Below are 23040 nucleotides of genomic sequence, written 5' to 3'. Positions count from 1 at the left end.
CAGGAAACTATCAATTTTCACTTTAAATATACCCACTGTCTTGTTCTCCACAGCTGTCTGTCGCAGACAGATTCACTACTCTCTGACTAAAAAAATTACTCCTTACCTCTGTTCTAAAGGGTCACCCCTCAATTTTGAGACTGTGCCCTCTAGTTCTAGGCACCTCCACCATAAGAAACATCCTCTCCACATCCACCTTATGTAGACTTTTCAATATTTGGTGGGCTTCAATGAGATCCCCCCACATTCTTCTAAATTCCAGAGAGTACAAGCCCAAAGCTGCCAAACACTCCTCATATGTTAACCCCTTAATTCCCGGAATCATCCCTGTGAACCTCCTCTGGATTCTCTCCAATGACAAAACATCCTTTCTGAGATATGGGGCCCAAAACTCCAAGACAATACTCCAAGTGCAGCCTGACTAGTGTCTTATAAAGGCTCAGCATTATCTCCTTGTTTTTATATTCTACTCCCCTTGAAATTAATGCCTGCATTGTATTTGCCTTCTTTACCACAGACTCAACCTGTATACTAACCTTCTGGAAGTCTTGCACGAGGACACCTAAGTCTTGCACGAGGACACCTAAGTCTCTTTGCACCTCTGGTGTTTGAATTTTCTTTCCATTTAGATAACAGTCTGCATTTTTGTTTCTTTTACCAAAATGCATTAACATACATTTCCCAATACTGTATTCTATCTGCCACTTTTTTGCCCGTTCTTCCCATTTTTCTAAATCCTTCTGTAATCGCATTGGTTCCTCAGCACTAACTACCCCTCTACCTATCTTCGATTCATCTGCAAACTTTGCCACAAAGCCATCAATTCCATTATCTAAATCATTGACAAACAATGTGCAAAGGCCCCCTTTATTCCCACTCGCTGTCAGCCATTCCTCTATCCATGTCAGTACCTTTTCCGTAATGCCATGGGATTCCATCTGGTTAAGCAGCTTCATGTGGGGTACCATATCAAATGCCTTCTGAAAATCAAAGTAAATGACGTCCAGTGCCTCTCATTTGTCCACCCTGCTTGTTACTTCCTTGACGAACTCTAAAAGATTTGTCAGGTAAGATTTCCCTTCACAGAAACCACATAGAAACATAGAAAACCTATAGCACAATACAGGCCCTTCGGCCCACAAAGTTGTGCTGAACATGACCCTACCTTAGAAGTTGCTAGGTTTACCCATAGCCCTCTATTTTCATAAGCTCCATGTACCTATCTAAAAGCTTCTTAAAAGACCCTATCATATCCACCTCCACCACCGTTGCCGGCAGCCCATTCCATGCACTCACCTCTCTCTGAGTAAAAAACTTACCCTTGACATCTCCTCTGTACCTACTTCCCAGCACATTAAACCTGTGTCCTCTTGTGGCAACCACTTCGGCCTTGGGAAAAAGCCTCTGACTAAATTATGGTGGGTATAGATAGAATGAATGCAAGCAGGCTATTTCCACTGAGGCTAGGGGAGAAAAAAAAAACAGAGGACATGGGTTAAGGATGAAGGGGGAAAAGTTTAAAGGGAACATTAGGGGGGGCTTCTTCACACAGAGAGTGGTGGGAGTGTGGAATGAACTGCCAGATGAAGTGGTACATGCGGGCTCACTTTTAACATTTAAGAAAAACTTGGACAGATACATGGATGAGAGGGGTATGGAGGGATATGGTCCAGGTGCAGGTCAGTGGGACTAGGCAGAAAAATGTTTCAGCACAGCCAAGAAGAGTCAAAAGGCCTGTTTCTGTGCTGTAATATTCTATGGTTCTCTCCAAACAATCAAAGCCTCTCATCATCATGTACACCTCTATCAGGTCACCTCTCATCCTCCTTCGCTCCAAGGAGAAAAAGCCGAGTTCACTCAACCTATGCTCCCCAGTCCAGGCAACATCCTTGTAAATTTCGTCTGCACCCTTTCTATGTTTCCACATCCTAGTGAGGCGACCAGAACTGAGCACAGTACTCCAAGTGGGGTCTGACCAGGGTCCTATATAGCTGCAACATTACCTCTCGGCTCCTAAATTCAACTCCACGATTGATGAAGGCCAATGCACCATACACCTTCTTAACCACGGAGTCAACCTGTGCAGCTGCTTTGAGCGTCCTATGGACTCGGACTCCAAAATCCCTCTGATCCTCCACACTGCCAAGAGTCTTACCATTAATACTATATTCTGCCATCAAATTTGACCTACCAAAATGAACCACTTCACACTTACCTGGGTTGAACTCCATCTGCCACTTCTCAACCCAGTTTTGCATCCTATCAATGTCCCACTGTAACCTCTGACAGCCCTCCACACTATCCACAACACCTCCAACCTTTGTGTCATCAAAGTGGTGTTGAAGCAACCAACCAGAATGTTCCGTACCATACATCTGGCAGGAACTTGCTCATTGTAAACACTGCCTTCTCAAACCTGGAGATTTCACCGCCTTGCAGCACTTGACAGTAGAGGCCAAAATGCATATATGTACTTAAATATTCCTTCTGTGATTTAAAAAATCCAGTGCAAGCCCCTCCACATGCACTTGGTTAAACTCAAGCAGGAAAATGAGATTCGGAAAGTATGAGCAGAATTGGTGATCAATAAAATGAATGGCTTCACTCAGTGAAAGCTGCACAATCACAAAGCAACTCAAATATTAGGTCTAGTGAGTATCTGGTCTGGTGTATATCTGGCCTGATGAGTAGGGAATCTGGTGAATATTATGACAAAACCTGGTAGTCCTCAGACTCAGTGTTCACTAGGCCTGGTATTCACTAGTCCAAATATTCACCAGGCATGATATTCACCAAGTCCTGGGTTATCTCTACTCCCTTTCTATAATTTCCTGGGTTACCTCTGGAACCACTCCTGTCCCCATTGATGATGCAAAGATCATCGCCAGAGGCTCAGCAATCTCCTCCCTCACGTCCCACAGTAGCCTGGTCCCGGCGACTTATCCAACTTGATGCCTTCCAAAAGCTCCAGCACATCCTCTTTCTTAACATCTACATGCTCAAGCTTTTCAGTCTGCTGCAAGTCATCACTACAATCACTAAGATCCTTTTCCATAGTGAATACTGAAGTAAAGTATTCATTAAGTTCCTTTGCTATTTCCTCCGGTTCCATACACACTTTCCCACTGTCACACTTGATAGGTCCTATTCTTTCAAATCTTATCCTCTTGCTCTTCACATACTTGTAGAATGCCTTGGCAGATTTTCCTTAATTCTGCCCACCAAGGCCTTCTCATGGCCCCTTCTGGCTCCCCTAATTTCCCTCTTAAGCTCTTTCCTAGTAGCCTTGTAATCTTCTAGCTCTCTAATATTACCTAGCTCTCTGAACCTTTTGTAAACTTTTCTTTTCTTCTTGACTAGATTTATTACAGCCTTTGTACACCACGGTTCCTGTACCCTACCGTAATTTTCCTGTCTTATTGGAACGTACCTATACCGAACTCTACACGAACATCCCCTGAATATTTGCCACATTTCTTCCGTACTTTTCCCTGAGAACATCTGTTTCCACTTTAAGCCTCCAATTTCCTGCCTGATAGCCTCATAATTCCCCTTACTCCAATTAAATGTTTTTTTTTTAACTTGTCTGTTCCTATCTCTCTCCAATGCTATTGGAAAGGAGATAGAATTATGATCACTTTCTCCAAAATGCTTTCCCACTGAGAAATCTGACACCTGACCAGGTTCATCTCCCAATACCAGATCAAGAACAGCCTCTCCTCTTGTAGGCTTATCTACATATTCTGTCAAGAAACCTTCTTGAACACACCTAACAAACTCCACCCCATCTAAACCCCTTGCTCTAGGGAGATGCCAATCGATATTTGGGAAATTAAAATCTCCCATCTTTACAACTCTGTTATTATTACAACTTTCCAGGATCTGTTTCCCTATCTGCTCATTGATATCCCTTCTCTATCACCTACCTATCCTCCCTCTCGCACTGTCTACAAGCTTTCTCTATTTGTGAGCTAACCCCCTCTTCCCCAGTCTCTTCTGTTTGGTTCCCACCCCCCAACAATTCTAGTTTAAACTCTCCCCAGTAGCCTTAGCAAACATCCCCACCAGGATATTGGTCCCCCGGGATTCAAGTGCAACTCATCCTTTTTGTACAGGTTACACCTGCCCCAAAAGAGGTCCCAATGAGCCAGAAATCTGAATCCCTGCCCCCTGCTCCAATCCCTGAGCCATGCATTCATCCTCCACCTCATTCTATTCCTATTCTCACTGTCACGTGGCACAGGCAGAAATCCCGAGATTACTACTTCTGCGGTCTTGCTTCTCAACTTCCTTCCTAACTCCCTGTAGTCTTTTTTCAGGACCTCTTCCATTTTCCTACCTATGTCATTGCTGACTTTGACTTATTTTATCATTAGTCTCCAAGTACCCCAAAACCTCATTGTTAATAATAGACTCCAACACTTTTCCAACCACTGAGGTTAAGGTAACTGGCCTATAATTTCCTTTATTTTACCTTCTTCCCTTCATAAAGAGTGGAGTGACATTTGCAATTTTCCAGTCCTCCGGAATCTTGCCAGAGTCAGGTGACTCTTGAAGGATCATAACCAATGCATCTGCTATCTCTTCAGCAACTTCAGTCAGAACTCTGGGATGTAGTCCATCTGAAACAAAAGGGGGTACTAGAAATACCCAAAAGATCAGGCAGCATCTGTGGAGAGAGAAAAACTGACTTAATGGTACAATACAGCCATGATTTTATTAGAGGAGGAGCTGGCTTAAGGGGATGAATGGTTTATTTATTCTCAGATTTCAAACGTTTGTATGTTCAAATGTAATGAGAGTGCTAGGGTTATTCTTCGCTAATGTCCATGTTTCAGAGCAAAATTGTACAGTCATTTAAGAAGCAGGTTGCTTTTTCTCTGCTATTCAATTGTTTTTGCCCCGAAGTGGCACAGCTTCAAACAAACAAAGCAGAAGACTGCAGTGTGCTCTGTTAATTTTTCTTGCCACCTTGAACTGCGGGTGAACTGGGTTTACACAGCTGTTTCCTCTTCCAATTTGAAATGTTGATAAATGCTTGGTATGTTCAAAGGTTGTGTCGGGCACAACATATTAACCACTGTCTCTCTGTGTTCCTACAGAGACAGCTCTCAAGTAGATGTGCTCTGCTGATGTCTGTACAAGCTTATACACAAAGTTTCTGTCACTACTTCGCTTCAGTCGCTGGCAATCCAGCCTATGGCTTTCCCCTTCCATTTGATACAGAAGCACAGGTTGTTCGTGGTGCTTGTTCTCATGGCTGCAATTGTCATGCTCTTCCAGAACAATTCCAGACCAATAATCAAGCCAGCAACAAGTCCCAGCGACGATCCTGTGGTTGTGCTGGTATGGAATTGGCCGTTCCTGGAGAATTCCATCACAGAAGTAAATGTTTGCCGGGATTTGTATGCTATTGAGAACTGCATCCTTACGTGCAACAAGTCAATGTTTCATCGTGCAAATGTTGTGGCATTCCACCACAGGGAGCTCCAAAACAACATCTCCAATCTACCACATCAGAAGAGGCCTCACAACCAGAAGTGGCTCTGGGTCTCTCTGGAGTCTCCATCCAATACAAAAGGGATCCATCATCTAAATGGTCTCTTCAACTGGACTATGACCTACAAGAGGGATTCTGACATCTTCATCCCTTATGGACATCTGATGAAAAGAAGCCAGCACACTGATGTTTCTATTCCTGAGAAATCTTTTCTCGCCACGTGGGTTATTAGCAATTACCACAGAAAAAGTTGGAGGGCAGAAGTGCATTTGAATCTATCCAAGTACATGCAAATTGACATCTATGGAAAGTCAGTCAAAAAATATCTACCCAAGTCACTTCTATTGCCAACAATATCAAAATATGCCTTTTACCTCGCGTTTGAAAATTCCATACACGAAGACTACATCACAGAGAAACTCTGGAGAAATTCTTTCATGGCTGGGTCGGTTCCTGTGGTTCTTGGTCCTCCACGAGTCAACTATGAGAAGTTTATTCCTTCAGACTCCTTCATTCATGTGAATGACTTTCCCTCTGTAGAGGAGTTGGCCAGCTTCCTAAAAAATCTCTGGCAGGACAGGACTGGCTATGAGAAATACTTCAACTGGAAAAGACATTACACAGTTAAGATGCACACAAACTGGACAGAAAGGTTTTGTATCATTTGCTCTAAATTTAATAGTCTTCCTCAGTCAAAAATATATGACAATTTACATGGCTGGTTTCATAAATAAGGATTATTTTAAACATTCCTCAAAATTAGTACTTTTAAAATATGTTTTATTATCAATATATATGAAATAAAATAACATTCTTAATAGTCTAGAGTTGTATAATCATTTTATTGTTCTGAAATGTCATGATGTTTTGACACTTAAGGTGGAGGTTGATAGGTTCTTGATTAATCAGGGCTCAAAGATTACTGGGAGAAGGCAGAAGAATGGAGTTCAGAGGGATAATAAATCAGCCATGATGAAATGGTGGAGCAGACTTGGTGGGCTGAATGGCCTAATTCTTCTTCTATGTCTTATTGTCTTAAAATACTTCACTTAGCAAGTGATTATCTGCAACTATTTCTATTCTGAATAATGAGATTTACTAATAATGAGAATTGAATACAGACTTGAATTGGAGGAAGTTATGCAAATTAAATTAAACAAGTTGTTCTTGTTTAAACCTAATATAGCCATTATGTAACAAATAGCCCCCCACTTCTGTCATGCTATCTTGAAATCAGCTTTCTTTTCTGATAAACCTGCAAATTCTGGCACTTACACCATGGTGAGAATAATGACATCACTGCCTCACATTTCCAGTTATCTGCAGTCAATGCTAATCTGTGGTGCTCTCTCTGTGGAGTTTGCACATTTTTCCTGTGAATGCTCGGAACAATGTTCCAAGTTGCTCTTTCACTAGTTGCTCTTGTTTCTTCCGACATCTCTGAGAAGTGTGAGTTGATAGATTACGTAGCTGTTGCAAATTTCCCCTTGTGTATGGGTGAGTATAGAATCTGGGGTCATTGTATTAATGTAAGATTAATGTAATTTTTCTACAGTCAGAGGAGTGTCCAAGGTCTATGATGTACAAATCCATGACCTGATCAGTCACTGAAAAAAAAATCAGGGTTTTGATTGGTGTCCTGTCATAAAAATCTTTTTTTAGTCCACTTCTAAATACAGAATATTAATATCGTTAACATATGAAGTTGCCATCATATTAATCCATTTACATATGTGCCAAATTAATAATACTTAGAATCTAATTAGCTGAGGAAGGTAGCAACATGATCTCGGATATGTTCACTGCAATAACATATCGCAGATTCTTTTGATTGTTGTGACGCCCGGACCAAAGAGACGTTTGTTCTTGTCTCTGAGATCTGGATGTGAATTAAAACCAAAAGACAGCACCAAAGCCCTGTCTGGGCTGAAACATATTGTCAGCTCATTGAGCATGAACTCTCAGTACAAGGTGTTCAGCTGGGGAGAGAGAAACTGAAATAGGTAATGTTGTATGTTAGGCTTAATCATTTGTGTGGGTGTTAAATGCGTATTACAGAGTCATTCAGCCATTCAGCCCATCATGTCATGCTGACCAGTGGGTACCCCACTATATTAATCCCATCTTTTTGCACCCAGTCCGTAGCCTTCATGCTCAGGCCATTCAAATGCTCATCAGGACAATTTTTTTTTTGTAATTTATTTTTTATTGAAGTTCATCATCAAACAAATATTTCCATAAGTTGTATTTCAGTTTTTGTACATATATATCATATAGTCATATATGCCACAAATCTCAACATAATATTTATCTGAGGTATACACTTATAGAAAAGAGAGGAAAGAAAGAACAAGCAATAGGAGAAAACTATGTACAAGTAGGGAGTGATTTTTTTTACAACATATTCATCGATTTGTGAGAATAAAATCAAGCCTATGAGGTGTTATGTAGTTAAACCATTTTTCCCAGTATGAATCAAATTGTTCCAACTTATGATTAACAGATGCTGTTATCTTCTCTATTTTGTAAATGTCCATTGTAATTTCCATCCATGTATTTAAAGCTGGGCTCTCCTGTGATAACCATTTCCTAGTAAGAATCTTTTTACCAGCCACCAGCAGTATATTCATTAAATATTTATCTCTTTTCAACCATTCTTGAGGTATATACCCAAAATATCTGCTCTTAAATGTCAGTGATTCCACTTCCACGGCTCTCTCAGGTAATGCAAACAGTTGGTCACCACTCCCTGGGTGAAAAAGGTCTCCCTCAGGACCACTCAAAATATCGCACCCCTTACTCAAAATCTATGTCTTCTAGTTTTATATACATATACTTTATGTCCTTACATGCTGAGTAATTGTCCAAGGTGGAAATTTATATCTCTGCATATGGCCTTCTGACAATATCACAATGAGCCCCCTCACCTACAACCAAAAATTACAGCCTAGGATTCCTACTTAGCTATTGATTTCATTTAAAACAAGGAAATGTAAACTTCTGGATACTGAAGGAAATAAGGGATAGGGTCATTATCATCATCATTATGTGCTATGTTGTTTGACATGAGCAGCCATGGGCTTCCATCTGTCTTTAACATGAGAAGTCCTGATAAGCTCTTCAATACCTTTGCCAGTCGATCCCTTGATATAACTCATGACTGTCATGTGTGGTCAACTACGACTTTTGCATCCAACAAGTTTTCCCATCACTGCAAGATGTTCGAGCTTCTCTCTCCTCAGTACATGTCCCAGAAATTCCAGCTGCCGTTTCCTGATTGATGATATCAGCTCTCTTCTTATTCCAGCTTTTCGCAACACTTCCTCATTTGTTACTCTGGCCTTCCATGATATTTTCATTCTTCTCCAAAAACCACATTTCTGCAGCTTCGAGTCTTCTTCATTTTGCTTTGATATTGTCCAACATTCGCTTCCATATGTTAGTGTGGAATGAATGTAGCACTGTAACACTGTGAGTTTCATACACATAGAAATTATATTATTCTTTAGTATCTTGCTCAAATGCTCAATTGTGCATTTAGCAATCCTAATCTTTCTAATTTCAACATCAGCCCTACTGTCAGATGTTATCATGCTCCCTAAAACATACATCAAGCATGTAAAAACATGCTAATCTGGTGTGCTTATCACTAGTGTTGAAGGGGCAGATTTTCTGCACAATTACGTGCTATTCCAATTAAAACATCTGTGATGCACCACTGTTTAGATTTACATAATAATATAGTCCATTTTCTAGCCAAGCCAATGTTTAAAGAGAGGACAAGAAAGAGAACACGGTGAAAGTCAGGGAAGTGTAGCAATAGGTTAGTTACGGGAAGAATGGAATACAGAATCAGGTGAATGTCAAGGGATTGCAGGAAACAGGGCCTCAGTAAATTTAAAATAAGTGTGAGAACCTAGTGTGCTAAAGGGAAATTGGCTGCAATGAGTTGAAGGGAGAGCAGGAATCAGGTTCCAAAATGTTGAAGTGAGTACAGGAACTGGCACCCCATTTTTGTTGAAGGCAGTACAAGAACTCGGGTCTGGTGTGTTAATGGGAATTAAGAACCCATTGTTTTAAGGGGCCTGGTTGATCTCAGACCTGATGTGGTAATGGGAGCTGGAAAATTAATGATGACCATGGTGGGGTTGGTTGAGTCTACGACTCTCTGGAGCCTCTTCCCATCCTGTGTTTCAGAATCTCCATATCAGGTGTTAGAAACATAGAAAACTCACAACACAATACAGGCCCTTCAGCCCACAATGCTTTGCCAAACATGTCCTTACTTTAGAAATTACCTAGGGTTACCCATAGCCCTCTATTTTTCTAAGCTCCTTGTTGCTATCCAGGGGTCTCTTAAAAGACCCCATCGTATCCAGCTCCACCACCATCACCGGCAGCCCAATCCACGCATTCACCACTCTCCGTGTAAAAAACTTACCCCTGACATCTCCTCTGTACCTGCTTCCAAGCACCTTAAAACTGTGCCCTCTTATGCTAGCCATTTCAGCCCTGAGGAAAAGCCTCTGACTATCCATACGATTAATGCCTCTCATTATCTTGTACACCTCCATCAGGTCACCTCTCATCCTCCATCGCTCCAAGAAGAAAAGGCCAATTTCAGTCAACCTATTCTCATAAGGCATGCTCCCCAATCCAGGCAACATCCTTGTAAATCTCCTCTGCACCCTTTCTATGTTTCCACGTCCTTCCTGCAGTGAGACGACCAGAACTGAGCACAGTACTCCAAGTGGGGTCTGACCAGGGTCCTATATAGCTGCAGCATTACCTCTTGGCTCCTAAACTCAATCCAACGATTGATGAAGGCCAATGCACCGTATGTCTTCTTAACCATAGAGTCAACCTGCGCAGCTGCTTTGAGTGTCCTATGGACTCGGACTCCAAGATCCCTCTGATCCTCCACACTGCCAAGAGTCTTACCATTAATATTATATTCTGCCATCAAATTTGACCTACCAAAATGAACCACTTCACACTTACCTGGGTTGAACTCCATCTGTCACTTCTCAGCCCAGTTTTGCATCCTATCAATGTCCCACTGTAACCTCTGACAGCCCTCCACACTATCCACAACACCTCCAACCTTTGTGTCATCAAAGTGGTGTTGAAGCAACCAACCAGAATGTTCCGTACCATACATCTGGCAGGAACTTGCTCATTGTAAACACTGCCTTCTCAAACCCGGAGATTTCACCGCCTTGCAGCACTTGACAGTAGAGGCCAAAATGCATATATGTACTTAAGTATTCCTTCTGTGATTTAAAAAATCCAGTGCAAGCCCCTCCACATGCACTTGGTTAAACTCAAGCAGGAAAATGAGATTCGGAAAGTATGAGCAGAATTGGTGATCAATAAAATGAATGGCTTCACTCAGTGAAAGCTGCACAATCACAAAGCAACTCAAATATTAGGTCTAGTGAGTATCTGGTCTGGTGTATATCTGGCCCGATGAGTAGGGAATCTGGTGAATATTATGACAAAACCTGGTAGTCCTCAGACTCAGTGTTCACTAGGCCTGGTATTCACTAGTCCAAATATTCACCAGGCATGATATTCACCAAGTCCTGCTGAAGGGGCTTGGTCCGAAACATCGACTGTACTCTTTTACAGGTGCTACCTGGCCTATTGAGTTCCTCCGGCATTTTGTGTGTGTTGCTTGGATTTCAGCATCTGCAGATTTTCTCGTTTCTGATATTCACCAGGTCCAATGTTCACCAGGCCTAATGTTCACCAGAGAGTGGATGTAGTGGAGTTAAAGGCTCAGATTGTACATATGAGTCAATGAGTGGGAGGGAGACAAGGGCAGTAGGCAGAACTTGCTTGTGTATGTGAGTGAATAAGAGAGACCAAAACTGCTAGAGAGAGAGAAGACAGGCAGAAGGCAGAGAGACGAGAGCAGAGTAAGGGGGGGGGGGGGGAGGGAGATAGAGGGAGATTGATGAGTGGCAGAAAGAGACAGAGAGGGAGAGAAAAGTGTGAGATGGAGACAGAGAAAGAGAAAGAGAGAATGGTGGCAAAAGAGAGGTGGAGAGAAGAGGAGAGGGAAAGAGTGAGAGGGAAGAGAGAGAATGACAGACACAGAGAGAAAAGCAGAAGCAGAGATAGAAACACACACTGGAGCTTCAGGAAATGATATTGGGCACAAGTTCCTGGCTACAATGAGTCACTGTGTGAAATTTGAATTGAGGTTTTCTGCACCCCGTGCTGTTTCTGAAATGGTGGCATTACACAGTGAAGTTCCTCAATGCCGTATATTTAAAGTATTCTAAAGTTTTGATAAAAAGGCATTGACTTGAAATGTCTACAGTTTTACTCTCCACAGATACTGTTTGACCTGTTAACATATCGGGTCAATCACTCTTCAACTGAGCTTTAGGAGCATGCATAAACTTTAACACTGAAGAAGTGGTGTATACTAATTTCTAGATTTAAATGTTGGTCTGTCCCCTGAAGGAGTGTGTGCTTCTGTGATGCTGTTTAGGGATTAGGTAGTTCTGTCATCTCTTTGCGTCTACAAGAGGACAGAGTTGTTTCGGGTTGAAGCTGAGATTCCTCCAAAAGGAGTTAACAGCTAACTTACACAGTCTCCTGCACAAGATTCTCAAAGTTGATTTTCCCCACAAATAAAAATGTGCACCATCTTAACAGAAAGAGAACCCCTTAACAATTCAAGGTAATGACCCTTTGTCTGACCCTTGAAAGCATGTTAAGTTTCTTCAACCTGAAATGTTAATCCTGTTTCTTCTCCACTGATGCTGTTTGATCTTTGAAGTGTTGCCAGTGTTTTACAGATTTTCTGTCCCTGCAATTTGAGGATTTTCAGTTAATTTCCATGCAAGCAGTTATTGAGATAGATAACCCACTCCTTTGCTGCATCATTGGTTAAGCAAAATGCATCTTCCTGAAAAAGGCAACAGAACCAACAGCCTTCATGAAGATAAGGGGCACAAAATACAAACAGAAACGCTTGTGGTTTCACAAGTCCTTTCATTATAAAGAAACTTGGAGGAGTATAAGAATTTGTGGCAATGCGGTATTAAAACAGCGTTGCCATTGAGTGTAATTATCAGATCAACACTTGTTTGCACTTGACTTTGAGGTGTCTTCACAGTTGTTAACTGGAATACGCTTTACTTCTCCGAATGTTAGGACATTAACACATTTAATAAAAGCACTCTGAAATGTGCTCTACATGATACTATGCACGTTTTATATGATAGATAATACTCTCCTCCCCACTGCTTTATCTATTATGTAAATGTAGGCTTAGTGACCACTTTATTAGGTACACCAGTACACCTGCTCGTTAGTGCTCCTTCACCCTGAGGGTAACCTCATCTTGGCACAAGAGCCCATGGACCCACATGTCGGAACAGGAATAGCAATATATAGTCTCCTTCCTGTCACTCTTAGCTAAGGCAACTAAGCAGTACACACACAAAATGCTGGAGGAACCCAGCAGATCAGGCAGCATCTATGGTCAGGAATAAACAGCATCGAAGATAATACCACAAATTCTTAAAAGTACACTTACGCTTATATATATATATATATATAACAACACTCAACTCAGTCTCACCGCCTCTATTATCTCTCAGCTCCCTCCACCATTGTCAGTCATTCAGCTGATGCCCAGTACTCAGAGACCAGACATAGCTACCAACCTGACATCAGTACAAATAAGACCATGATCTTTGACCCCATTTCTCTCTCTCTCTCTCTCTCTCACACACACACCCACACACGTGCGACTGTTGTAGACTTGGCAGGGCAGACCTGGTGGTGTAAATGTAATTGTCTCCCGGGTACCAAGGTCAAGGAAATGGCGGATCCAGTTCTCAGCATTCTTAAGTGAGAGAGTGAACAACCAGGAGTCATGATCCATGTAGGTACCAATGACAATGAAGAGTGATGAGGGTCTGCAAAGTTAGTTCAGGGAGTTAGATGTTAAGTTAAAGACAGGGCTTCCAGGGTTATGATTTCAGGATTGCTAACCATGCCACTTGTTAGTGAGGCCAGAAATAGGAAGATTATATAGTTTAACGTGTGGCTAAGGAGTTGGTATAGGAGGGAGGGCATAGATGTTTGGATCATTGGGCTCTCTTCCAGGGCTAGGCCTTTCACTAGGCCTGGTATTCACTAGTCCAAATATTCACCAGGCATTATATTCACCAAGTCCTGCTGAAGGGGCTCGGTCCGAAACATCGACTGTACTCTTTTCCAGGTGCTACCTGGCCTATTGAGTTCCTCCGGCATTTTGTGTGTGTTGCTTGGATTTCAGCATCTGCAGATTTTCTCTTGTTTCTGATATTCACCAGGTCCAATGTTCACCAGGCCTAATGTTCACCAGAGAGTGGATGTAGTGGAGTTAAAGGCTCAGATTGTACTTTTTTTTTTCTTTTCTTTTTTTTTTGGAAGAGGACAGCGAGGCTTTGAGAAGAAGTGCGGCGGTGGCCATTTTCAAATTGCTTGTCAAATCGGAGTTCTGAGAGGCGAGACTGCGCAGGCGCGTGAAGGAGGCCTGGGAAGGAGGGAAGATATAAAAAGAACGCAGCCTTAAGCAGCGGGCAGCTTCGTTTGCGGGCAGCAGAGTGAGCCGAGAGCAGAGTGTAGGGCTTGGGCTCAGAGGGCTTAGGCGGAAGAGGGCACAGTAGGCTTATCTTTTGGTTCTCCTTGTTATTTTCAGTTATTCGGGAAGTATGAGTGTGAGGGCAGCTTGTTGTTCTCGGTGTCGGATGTGGAAGGTCCTGGAGTCTCCGAGCCTCCCGGACGTCCACATCTGCGCCAGGTGTGTCGAACTGCAGCTCCTGAGGGACCGAGTTAGGGAACTGGAGCTGCAGCTCGATGACCTTCGCCTGGTCAGGGAGAGTGAGGAGGTGATAGAGAGGAGTTACAGGCAGGTGGTCACTCCGGGGCCACGGGAGACAGATAGGTGGGTCACGGTCAGGAAGGGGAAGGGGCAGGTACTAGAGAGTACCCCAATGGCTGTACCCCTTGACAATAAGTACTCATGTTTGAGTACTGTTGGGGGGGAACAGCCTACCTGGAGGAAGTGACAGTGGCCGGGCCTCCGGCACAGAGGACGGCCCTGTAGCTCAGAAGGGTAGGGATAGAAGAAAGAGGACCATAGTAATAGGGGACTCGATAGTCAGGGGTTCAGACAGGCGGTTCTGTGGAGGTGATCGGGAGTCCCGGATGGTATTTTGCCTCCCTGGTGCCAGGGTCCGGGACGTTTCTGATCGCGTCCAAGATATCCTGAAGTGGGAGGGTGAGGAGCCAGAGGTCGTGGTACATGTAGGTACCAATGACATAGGTAGGAAAGGGGAAGAGGTCCTGAAACGAGAGTATAGGGAGTTAGGAAGGCAGTTAAGAAGAAGGACCGCAAAGGTAGTAATCTCGGGATTATTGCCTGTGCCACGCGACAGTGAGAGTAGGAATGGAATTAGATGGAGGATGAATGCGTGGCTGAGGGATTGGAGCAGGGATTCAAGTTTCTGGATCATTGGGACCTCTTCTGGGACAGGCGTGACCTGTTCAAGAAGGACGGGTTACATTTGAATCCTGGGGGGACCAATATCCTAGCGGGGAGGTTTGCTAGGGCTACAGGGCAGACTTTAAACTAGTAAGATGGGGGGGCGGAAATCAATTTGAGGAAACTAGGGGAGAGGAGGTTAGTTCACCAGTAGAGCAAGTAAGTAGACAGTGTGTGAGGAAGGAAAGGCAGGTGATGGAGAAGGGATGCGCTCAGCCCGAAGATGTAGGGGAGAAGAAAGAAAAGGATAATAAATTTGAATGCATTGCTAGGGATGAAAAGAGAGGAGGAGGTGGAGAGTATCTTAAATGTATCTATTTTAATGCTAGGAGCATTGTAAGAAAGGTGGATGAGCTTAAAGCGTGGATTGATACCTGGAATTATGATGTTGTAGCTATTAGTGAAACGTGGTTGCAGGAAGGGTGTGATTGGCAACTAAATATTCCTGGATTTAGTTGCTTCAGGTGTGATAGAGTAGGTGGGGCCAGAGGAGGAGGTGTTGCATTGCTTGTCCGAGAAAATCTTATGGCGGTGCTTTGGAAGGATAGATTTGAGAGCTCCTCTAGGGAGGCTATTTGGGTGGTACTGAGGAATGGGAAAGGTGTAGTAACACTGATAGGAGTGTATTATAGGCCACCTAATGGGGAGCGTGAGTTGGAAGAGCAAATGTGTAAGGAGATAGCAGATATTTGTAGTAAACACAAGGTGGTGATTGTGGGAGATTTTAATTTTCCACACATAGATTGGGAAGCTCATTCTGTAAAAGGGCTGGATGGTTTAGAGTTTGTGAAATGTGTGCAGGATAGTTTTTTGCAACAATACATAGAAGTACCGACTAGAGATGGGGCAGTGTTGGATCTCCTGTTAGGGAATGCGATAGGTCAGCTGACAGATGTATGTGTTGGGGAGCACTTCGGGTCCAGTGATCACAATAGCATTAGCTTCAATATAATTATGGAGAAGGACAGGACTGGACCTAGAGTTAAGATTTTTGATTGGAGAAAGGCTAACTTTGAGGAGATGCGCAGGGATTTAAAGAGAGTGGATTGGGTCAAGTTGTTTTATGGGAAGGATGTAATAGAGAAATGGAGGTCATTTAAGGGTGAAATTATGAGGGTACAGAATCTTTATGTTCCTGTTCGGTTGAAAGGAAAGGTTAAAGGTTTGAAAGCGCCATGGTTTTCAAGGGATATTAGAAATTTGGTTCGAAAAAAGAGGGATGTCTACAATAGATATAGGCAGCATGGAGTAAAGGAATTGCTCGAGGAATATAAAGAATGTAAAAGGAAACCTAAGAAAGAGATTAGAAAAGCTAAAAGAAGTTACGAGTTTGGTTTGGCAAATAAGGTGGAAGTAAATCCGAAAGGCTTCTACAGTTATATTAAAAGCAAGAGGATAGTGAGGGATAAAATTGGTCCCTTAGAGAATCAGGGTGGTCAGCTATGTGTGGAGCCAAGGGAGATGGGAGAGATTTTGAACGATTTCTTCTAAGGAGAAGGATTTCTTCACTAAGGAGAAGGATATTGAATGGTGTAAGGTGTGGGAAACAAGTAAGGAAGTTATGGAACCTATGACAATTAAAGAGGTGGAAGTACTGGCGCTTTTAAGAAATTTAAAAGTGGATAAATCTCCGGGTCCTGACCGGATATTCCCCAGGACCTTGAGGGAAGTTTGTGTAGAGATAGCAGGAGCTCTGATGGAGATCTTTCAGATGTCATTAGAAACGGGGATTGTGCCGGAGGATTGGCGTATTGCTCATGTGGTTCCATTGTTTAAAAAGGGTTCTAGAAGTAAGCCTGGCAATTATAGACCTGTCAGTTTGACATCAGTGGTGGGTAAATTAATGGAAAGTATTCTTAGAGATAGTATTTATAATTATCTGGATAGACAGGATCTGATTAGGAGTAGCCAGCATGGATTTGTGCGTGGAAGGTCATGTTTGACAAACCTTATTGAATTTTTTGAAGTTACGAGGAATGTTGACGAGGATAAGGCAGTGGATGTAGTCTATATGGACTTCAGCAAGGCCTTTGACAAAGTTCCACATGGAAGGTTAGTTAAGAAGGTTCAGTCGTTAGGTATTAATGCTGGAGTAATAAAATGGATTCAACAGTGGCTAGATGGGAGATGCCAGAGAGTAGTGGTGGATAATTGTTTATCGGGACGGAGGCCAGTGACTAGCGGGGTGCCTCAGGGATCTGTTTTGGGCCCAATGTTGTTTGTAATATACATAAATGATCTGGATGATGGGGTGGTAAATTGGATTAGTAAGTATGCCGATTATACTAAGGTAGGAGGTGTTGTGGATAATGAGGTGGGTTTTCAAAGCTTGCAGGGAGATTTATGCCGGTTAGAAGAATGGGCTGAACGTTGGCAGATGGAGTTTAATGCTGAGAAGTGTGAGGTTCTACATTTTGGCAGGAATCATCCAAATAGAACATACAGGGTAAATGGTAGGGCATTGAGGAATGCAGTGGAACAGAGAGATCTAGGAATAACAGTGCATAGTTCCCTGAAGGTGGAGTCTCATGTAGATAGGGTGGTGAAGAAGGCTTTTGGAACACTGGCCTTTATAAATCAGAGCATTGAGTACAAAAGTTGGGATGTAATGTTAAAATTGTACAAGGCATTGGTAAGGCCAAATTTGGAATATTGTGTACAGTTCTGGTCACCGAATTATAGGAAAGATATCAATAAATTAGAGAGAGTGCAGAGACGATTTACTAGGATGTTACCTGGGTTTCAGCACTTAAGTTACAGAGAAAGGTTGAACAAGTTAGGTCTCTATTCATTGGAGCGTAGAAGGTTGAGGGGGGATTTGATCGAGGTATTTAAAATGTTGAGAGGGATAGATAGAGTTGACGTGAATAGGCTGTTTCCATTGAGAGTAGGGGAGATTCAAACGAGAGGACATGATTTGAGAGTTAGGGGGCAAAAGTTTAAGGGAAACACGAGGGGGTACTTCTTTACTCAGAGAGTGATAGCTGTGTGGAATGAGCTTCCTGTAGAAGTAGTAGAGGCCAGTTCAGTTGTGTCATTTAAGGTAAAATTGGATAGGTATATGGACAGGAAAGGAGTGGAGGGTTATGGGCTGAGTGTGGATAGGTGGGACTAGGTGAGATTAAGAGTTCGGCACGGACTAGGAGGGCCGGAATGGCCTGTTTCCGTGCTGTGATTGTTATATGGTTATATGGAATGTAAGACCTGTACAGAAGAGACGGTTTGCACCTGAACTGGAAGGGGTCTAATATCCTAGCGGAAAGGTTTGCTAGTGCCTCATGGGAGGGGGTTTAAACTCAAGTTGAAGGGGGATGGGAGTGAGAGTGCCAGAACAGATAGTGGAGAGGTTGTGGAGACAGATATTGTTAAGATCTCAGACAAAATCAGGAATCGAAAAGTTGAGCATTGGCGACTAATATCCTAAGTTGCATATATTTCAATGCAAGAAGCATCGTAGGAAAAGGCAGATGAGCTCAGGGCATGGATCAACATCTGGAGTTATGATATTGCAGCCATTAGTGAGACTTGGTTGCAGAATGGGCAAGACTGGCAGCTCAATTTCCAGAGCTCTGTTGTTTCAGATGCACAGAGCGGGAGTGATTAAAGGAGGAGGGGTGGCATCTGTGTCAAGGCAGTGCCCAGTCAGGACAGACTGGAGAATTCATCTAGTGAGGCGTAATGGTTGAAATGGAGTAATAAGAAAGGAATGGCCACGTTAATGGGGCTATATTACAGACCACCAGAGGAACAAATTTGTAGAGAAATTGCAGACTGTTGAAAGAAACATAAGATTGTTATAGTAGGTGATCTTAACTTTCCACATGTTGACTGGGACTCCCATATTGTAAAAGGGCTGGATGAGATGCAGTTTTACAGATGTATTCAGGAAAGATTTCTTAATTAGTATATAGAAGTCCCAATGAGAAAACATGCAATACTTGATCTGCTATCAGGGAATGAGACAGGACAGCTGACAAGCGTTTGTGTAGTGGAACACTTTGCATCTATTGATCACTATGCCATTAGTTTCAAAGTAAATATGCAAAAAAATAGATATGGTCCACAGGGTCTAAATTGGAGAAAGCCCAATTTTGATGGTGATCAGAAAGGATCTGGCAAGTGTGAATTGGGATCGTTTGTTTTCTGGCAAAGGTGTACTTGGTAAGTGGGAGGCCTTCAAAAGTGAAATTTTGAGAGTACAAAGCTTATATATACCTGCCAGAATAAAAGGTAGAATAACAGGTGTAGTTAGTTAGCTTAGTTTTCAAGAGATATTGAGGCCCTGGTTAAGAAAGAAAAGATGCGTTGTAAGTATAGGCAGATATGTACAAATAAAGTGCTTTTGGAGTATAAGAAATGCAAGAAAACACTTAAGAAAGAAAGCAGGAGGGCTAAAAGTAGGAGCAACACACATAAAATGTTGAAGGAACTCAGCAGGCCTGGCCTCATCCATGGAAAAGAGTAAACAGTCAATGTTTTAAGCTGAGACCTTTTATCGGGACTGGAAATAAAGATGAGAAGTTAGAGCAAGAAGGGGGAGAGGAGGAAGAAGCACAAGTTTGTAGATGATAGGTGAAGCCGGGAGAGGGGAAGAGGTGAAATAAAGAGCCAAGAGGCTGATAGGTGAAAGAGATAAAGGGCTGGAGAAGGGGAAATCTGATAGGAGGGGGTACAAAACCATGGAAGAAAGGGAAAGGAGAGGAGCACCAGAGGGAGGTGATGGGCCGGTAAGGAGATGAGGTGAGAGAGAGAAACAGGAGGGGCAGTGGGGGTTGGGGTAGCATTACCGGAAGTTTGAGAAGTCGATGTTCAGCCATCAGGTTGGAGGTTATCTGGATGGAATACGAGGGGTTGCACCTCTAACCTGAGTGTGGCCTCATTGCAGCGGTAGAGGAGGCCATGGACTGACTTGTCAGAATGGGAATGGGAAGTGGTATTCAAATGAGTAGTCACTGGGAGATCCCACTTTTTATGGTGGATGTTGCTCAGGTGCTCAGCGAAGCAGTCTCCCCTTCTACGTCAGGTTCCTCCAGCATTTGTGTGTGCTGCCTGGGTTTACAGCATCTGCTGATTTTCTTGCCTTTAGGCTAAAGGAAGGCATGAGGTGAGGGAGAAACCCAAGGAATTTTACAAATATGTTAAGAGCAAAAGGACTGTAAGGGACAAAATTTGTCCTCTGGAAGACCAGAATGGTAACCTACACGTCGAGCTAAAAGAAAAGCGGAGATCTTAAATGGATTTTTTTTGCATCTGTACTTACTCGGGAGATAGACTAAGAATCTACAGAAGTGCGGCAAAATGGCATCAACATCACGGACTCTATACAGATTACAGAGCAGGAGGTGTTTGCTGTTGAGGCAAATTAGGGTGGATAAATCCCCAGGGGCTGACAAAGCATTCGCTTGGACCCTGTGGCAGACAAGCGCAGAAGTTGCTGGGACCTAGCAGAGGTACTTAAATCATCCTTAGTTACAGGATAGGTTCAAGAGGATTGGAGGATAGCCTATATTGTTCTGCTGTTTAAGAATGGCTCTAAAAATAAACCAGGAAATTATAAGCTGGTGAGCCTGACATCAGTAGTGGGAAAGTTATTGAAAGGTATTCTAAGAGACCAGATATAAGAGTATTTGTATAGACATGGACTGATTAAGGGTCATCAGTGTGGCTTTGTGTGTGGTAGGTCGTGTCTAACCAATTTTATAGAGTTTATTGAGGAAGTTACTGGGATGTTGACGAAGGCAAGGCAGTGGATTTTGCCTAGATGGATTTTAGCAAAGCACTTGACAAGGTCCCGCATGGGAGGTTGGTCAAGAAGGTTCAGTCACTCGGCATTCAAGATGAGGGTGTAAATTGGATTGGACATTGGCTTTGTGGGAGAAGCCAGAGTGGTAGTAGATATTTGCCTCTCTAACTGGACACCTGCGACTAGTGGAGTGCCACGGGGATCATCAGGATTGATGAAGGGTCTCGGCCCGAAACATTAATTGTTTATTCCTTTCCATAGATGCTTCCTGGCCTGTTGAGTTCCTCCAGCATTTTGTACGTGTTACTCTGGATTTCCAGCATCTGAAGAATCTCTTCTGTGTATGATTTAGTGCTCCAGTCCTGATGATTGGTCTCAGCTTGAAATATTGACTGTTTATTCTTTTCCATAAATGCTTGCCTGAACTTCAGAGTTCCTCCAGCATCTGCAGAATCTCCTGTGTTTATGTTCACAAAGAAAATACAAGTACTCCACAGCTGAGTGCAAGGTGTTGCATCTTGTAAAGTCACACCAGGGTAGGGCTCTCACAGTAAACAAGAGGGGCCTGGAGAATGTTGCAGAACAGGAGGATCTTGGAGTTCAGGCACATGGTTCCCTGAAAATGGAGTCATGGGTATACAGGAGGTGAAGAAGACATGGCATGCTTCATCATTCAGGGCACTGACTATAAATGTTGGGAGGTTATGCTGCAATTGTACAAGATACTCATGGGGCTGTACTTGGGATATTCTGTTCACATTTAATCACCCCCCCCCCCCTTTAGGAAAGGTGTTATTAAATGGGAAGGGGTGCAGAAAAGATTTTAAAGGATGTTGCCAGGGCTCAAGAGACAAAGTTACAGGAAGAGGTTGGACAAACTAAAACATTTTGCTTGAAGTGTAGGAGACTGCACGGTGATCTTTTAGAGGTATATGAGGGGTATAGATGGCTGAATACAATCAGTCCTTTCGCTAAAGTTGTGAAATCAAGAAATAGAGGGCATAGGTTTGAGGTAAAAGAGGAAAAATTTAATAGGAACCTGAGGAGCAATCTTTTTACACAGAGTGCTAAGTATATGGATTGAGCTTCCAGGGGAAATGTTTGAGGCAAGTAAAATAGTAACTTTGAAAAGACAGTTGGACATGAGCATGAATAGGAAAGGTTATGGGCCTAATTTGGATGGGCATCTTTGTTGGTATGAACCTTATGGGCCGAAGGGTCTGCTTCCTTGCTTTATGGTTCTCTGACACATGGACAACACCAGAGGTCTGGACCGAACCTCGGTAACTGGAACTCTCGTGCAGTTGTACTGTCACTCTTCCTACTGTTGATAGGGATGCATAAATGCTCAAGGTTTTATACATGTCAGAACTGTTCCAAACATTCAATTTGTAAATGTTAACACTTCAATTTTTAACAAAGAGCCAATGCTCTTTCCAAATCACAGACTTATGGTATAAAGGAGAGCTAAAACAAAAACAGAAAGTGTTAGAATTACTACTTATTCTATTCCCAACAGGATATGGGGGCAGGAGAGGAGTGGAAGAGGGTGAGAGGAATGGATGGGGGGGAGAGGAGTGGATGGGGGAGAGAAGGGAATGGGGGAAAGGGGATGGGGAGGAAAGATGGGAAGAGAGGGATAAAACAATAGCTGTATTTTTTTTCCAAAAATACTTTATTCAGGAATATTACAAAATAAAGTTATTTACATAGAAAAAAACATTCATTAAATTTGAATCCTTATACAATAAATAAAGTTGTTTACAATAAATTATGCGTTGGCTCTCTGTTCCTATTCAAATTAAAGATGTTTACAATAAACCATTCATTGATTCTCAAACCTCAGGCAAGGATTAAAGACTTATTTACAATAAAATAAAAATTATTAACAGTAAACATCCAGGCGTTGACTCTCATTCCTTTACCGAAGTTCCTTTATGGTCTATATATTTCCAGCCACTCCTGGGGCATCATGTTGACTCATCTATCCACACCGCTGATGAGGGGTATTCTCCTCCCCACCCGACCCCTCCCACTCCCGCGGGTGATGAACCTTAAACTGTGGTCCTTCCCCAATGGGTGTTTGCGGTGCCTGCACCAAGCCTAAGTGCATCCCTCAGCACGTATGTGCCAGCCGGCAGCATTCAGCCACGGACATCTCCAATAATATATATACAATAGCAGTATGGAATAAAGTGTGTAACTGCTATAGAAAAAATGCAGTGCAGGTAAAGAATAAAAGTA

The 23040-nt window shown here is 42.7% G+C and overlaps 1 protein-coding gene across 5 annotated transcripts in view; it reads left to right on the top strand.

Annotated features, from left to right (window-relative positions):
* The window catches only part of LOC140731027 (alpha-(1,3)-fucosyltransferase 7), a 64685-nt gene extending 42337 nt beyond the window's left edge, over positions 1 to 22348 (top strand). For 3 of the 5 annotated variants that reach the window (XM_073052210.1, XM_073052209.1, XM_073052211.1), the window contains one exon: positions 5103 to 6323. In XM_073052210.1, the coding sequence (XP_072908311.1) occupies positions 5200 to 6234 (1035 nt within the window). In that variant the 5' untranslated portion in view covers positions 5103 to 5199 and the 3' untranslated portion in view covers positions 6235 to 6323. Of the gene's footprint in view, positions 1 to 5102; positions 6324 to 21057 lie in introns of those variants that run through there. The other 2 variants (XM_073052212.1, XM_073052213.1) reach the window with 2 other exon arrangements.
* The last annotated feature ends 692 nt before the right edge of the window (positions 22349 to 23040 follow it).

The sequence above is a fragment of the Hemitrygon akajei genome, chromosome 7 (genome assembly GCF_048418815.1).
Source record: "Hemitrygon akajei chromosome 7, sHemAka1.3, whole genome shotgun sequence".
NCBI classification, from domain to species: domain Eukaryota; kingdom Metazoa; phylum Chordata; class Chondrichthyes; order Myliobatiformes; family Dasyatidae; genus Hemitrygon; species Hemitrygon akajei.
The sequence above is the reverse complement of the archived record's forward strand: the minus strand, read 5'-3'. Positions and strand labels throughout refer to the sequence as shown.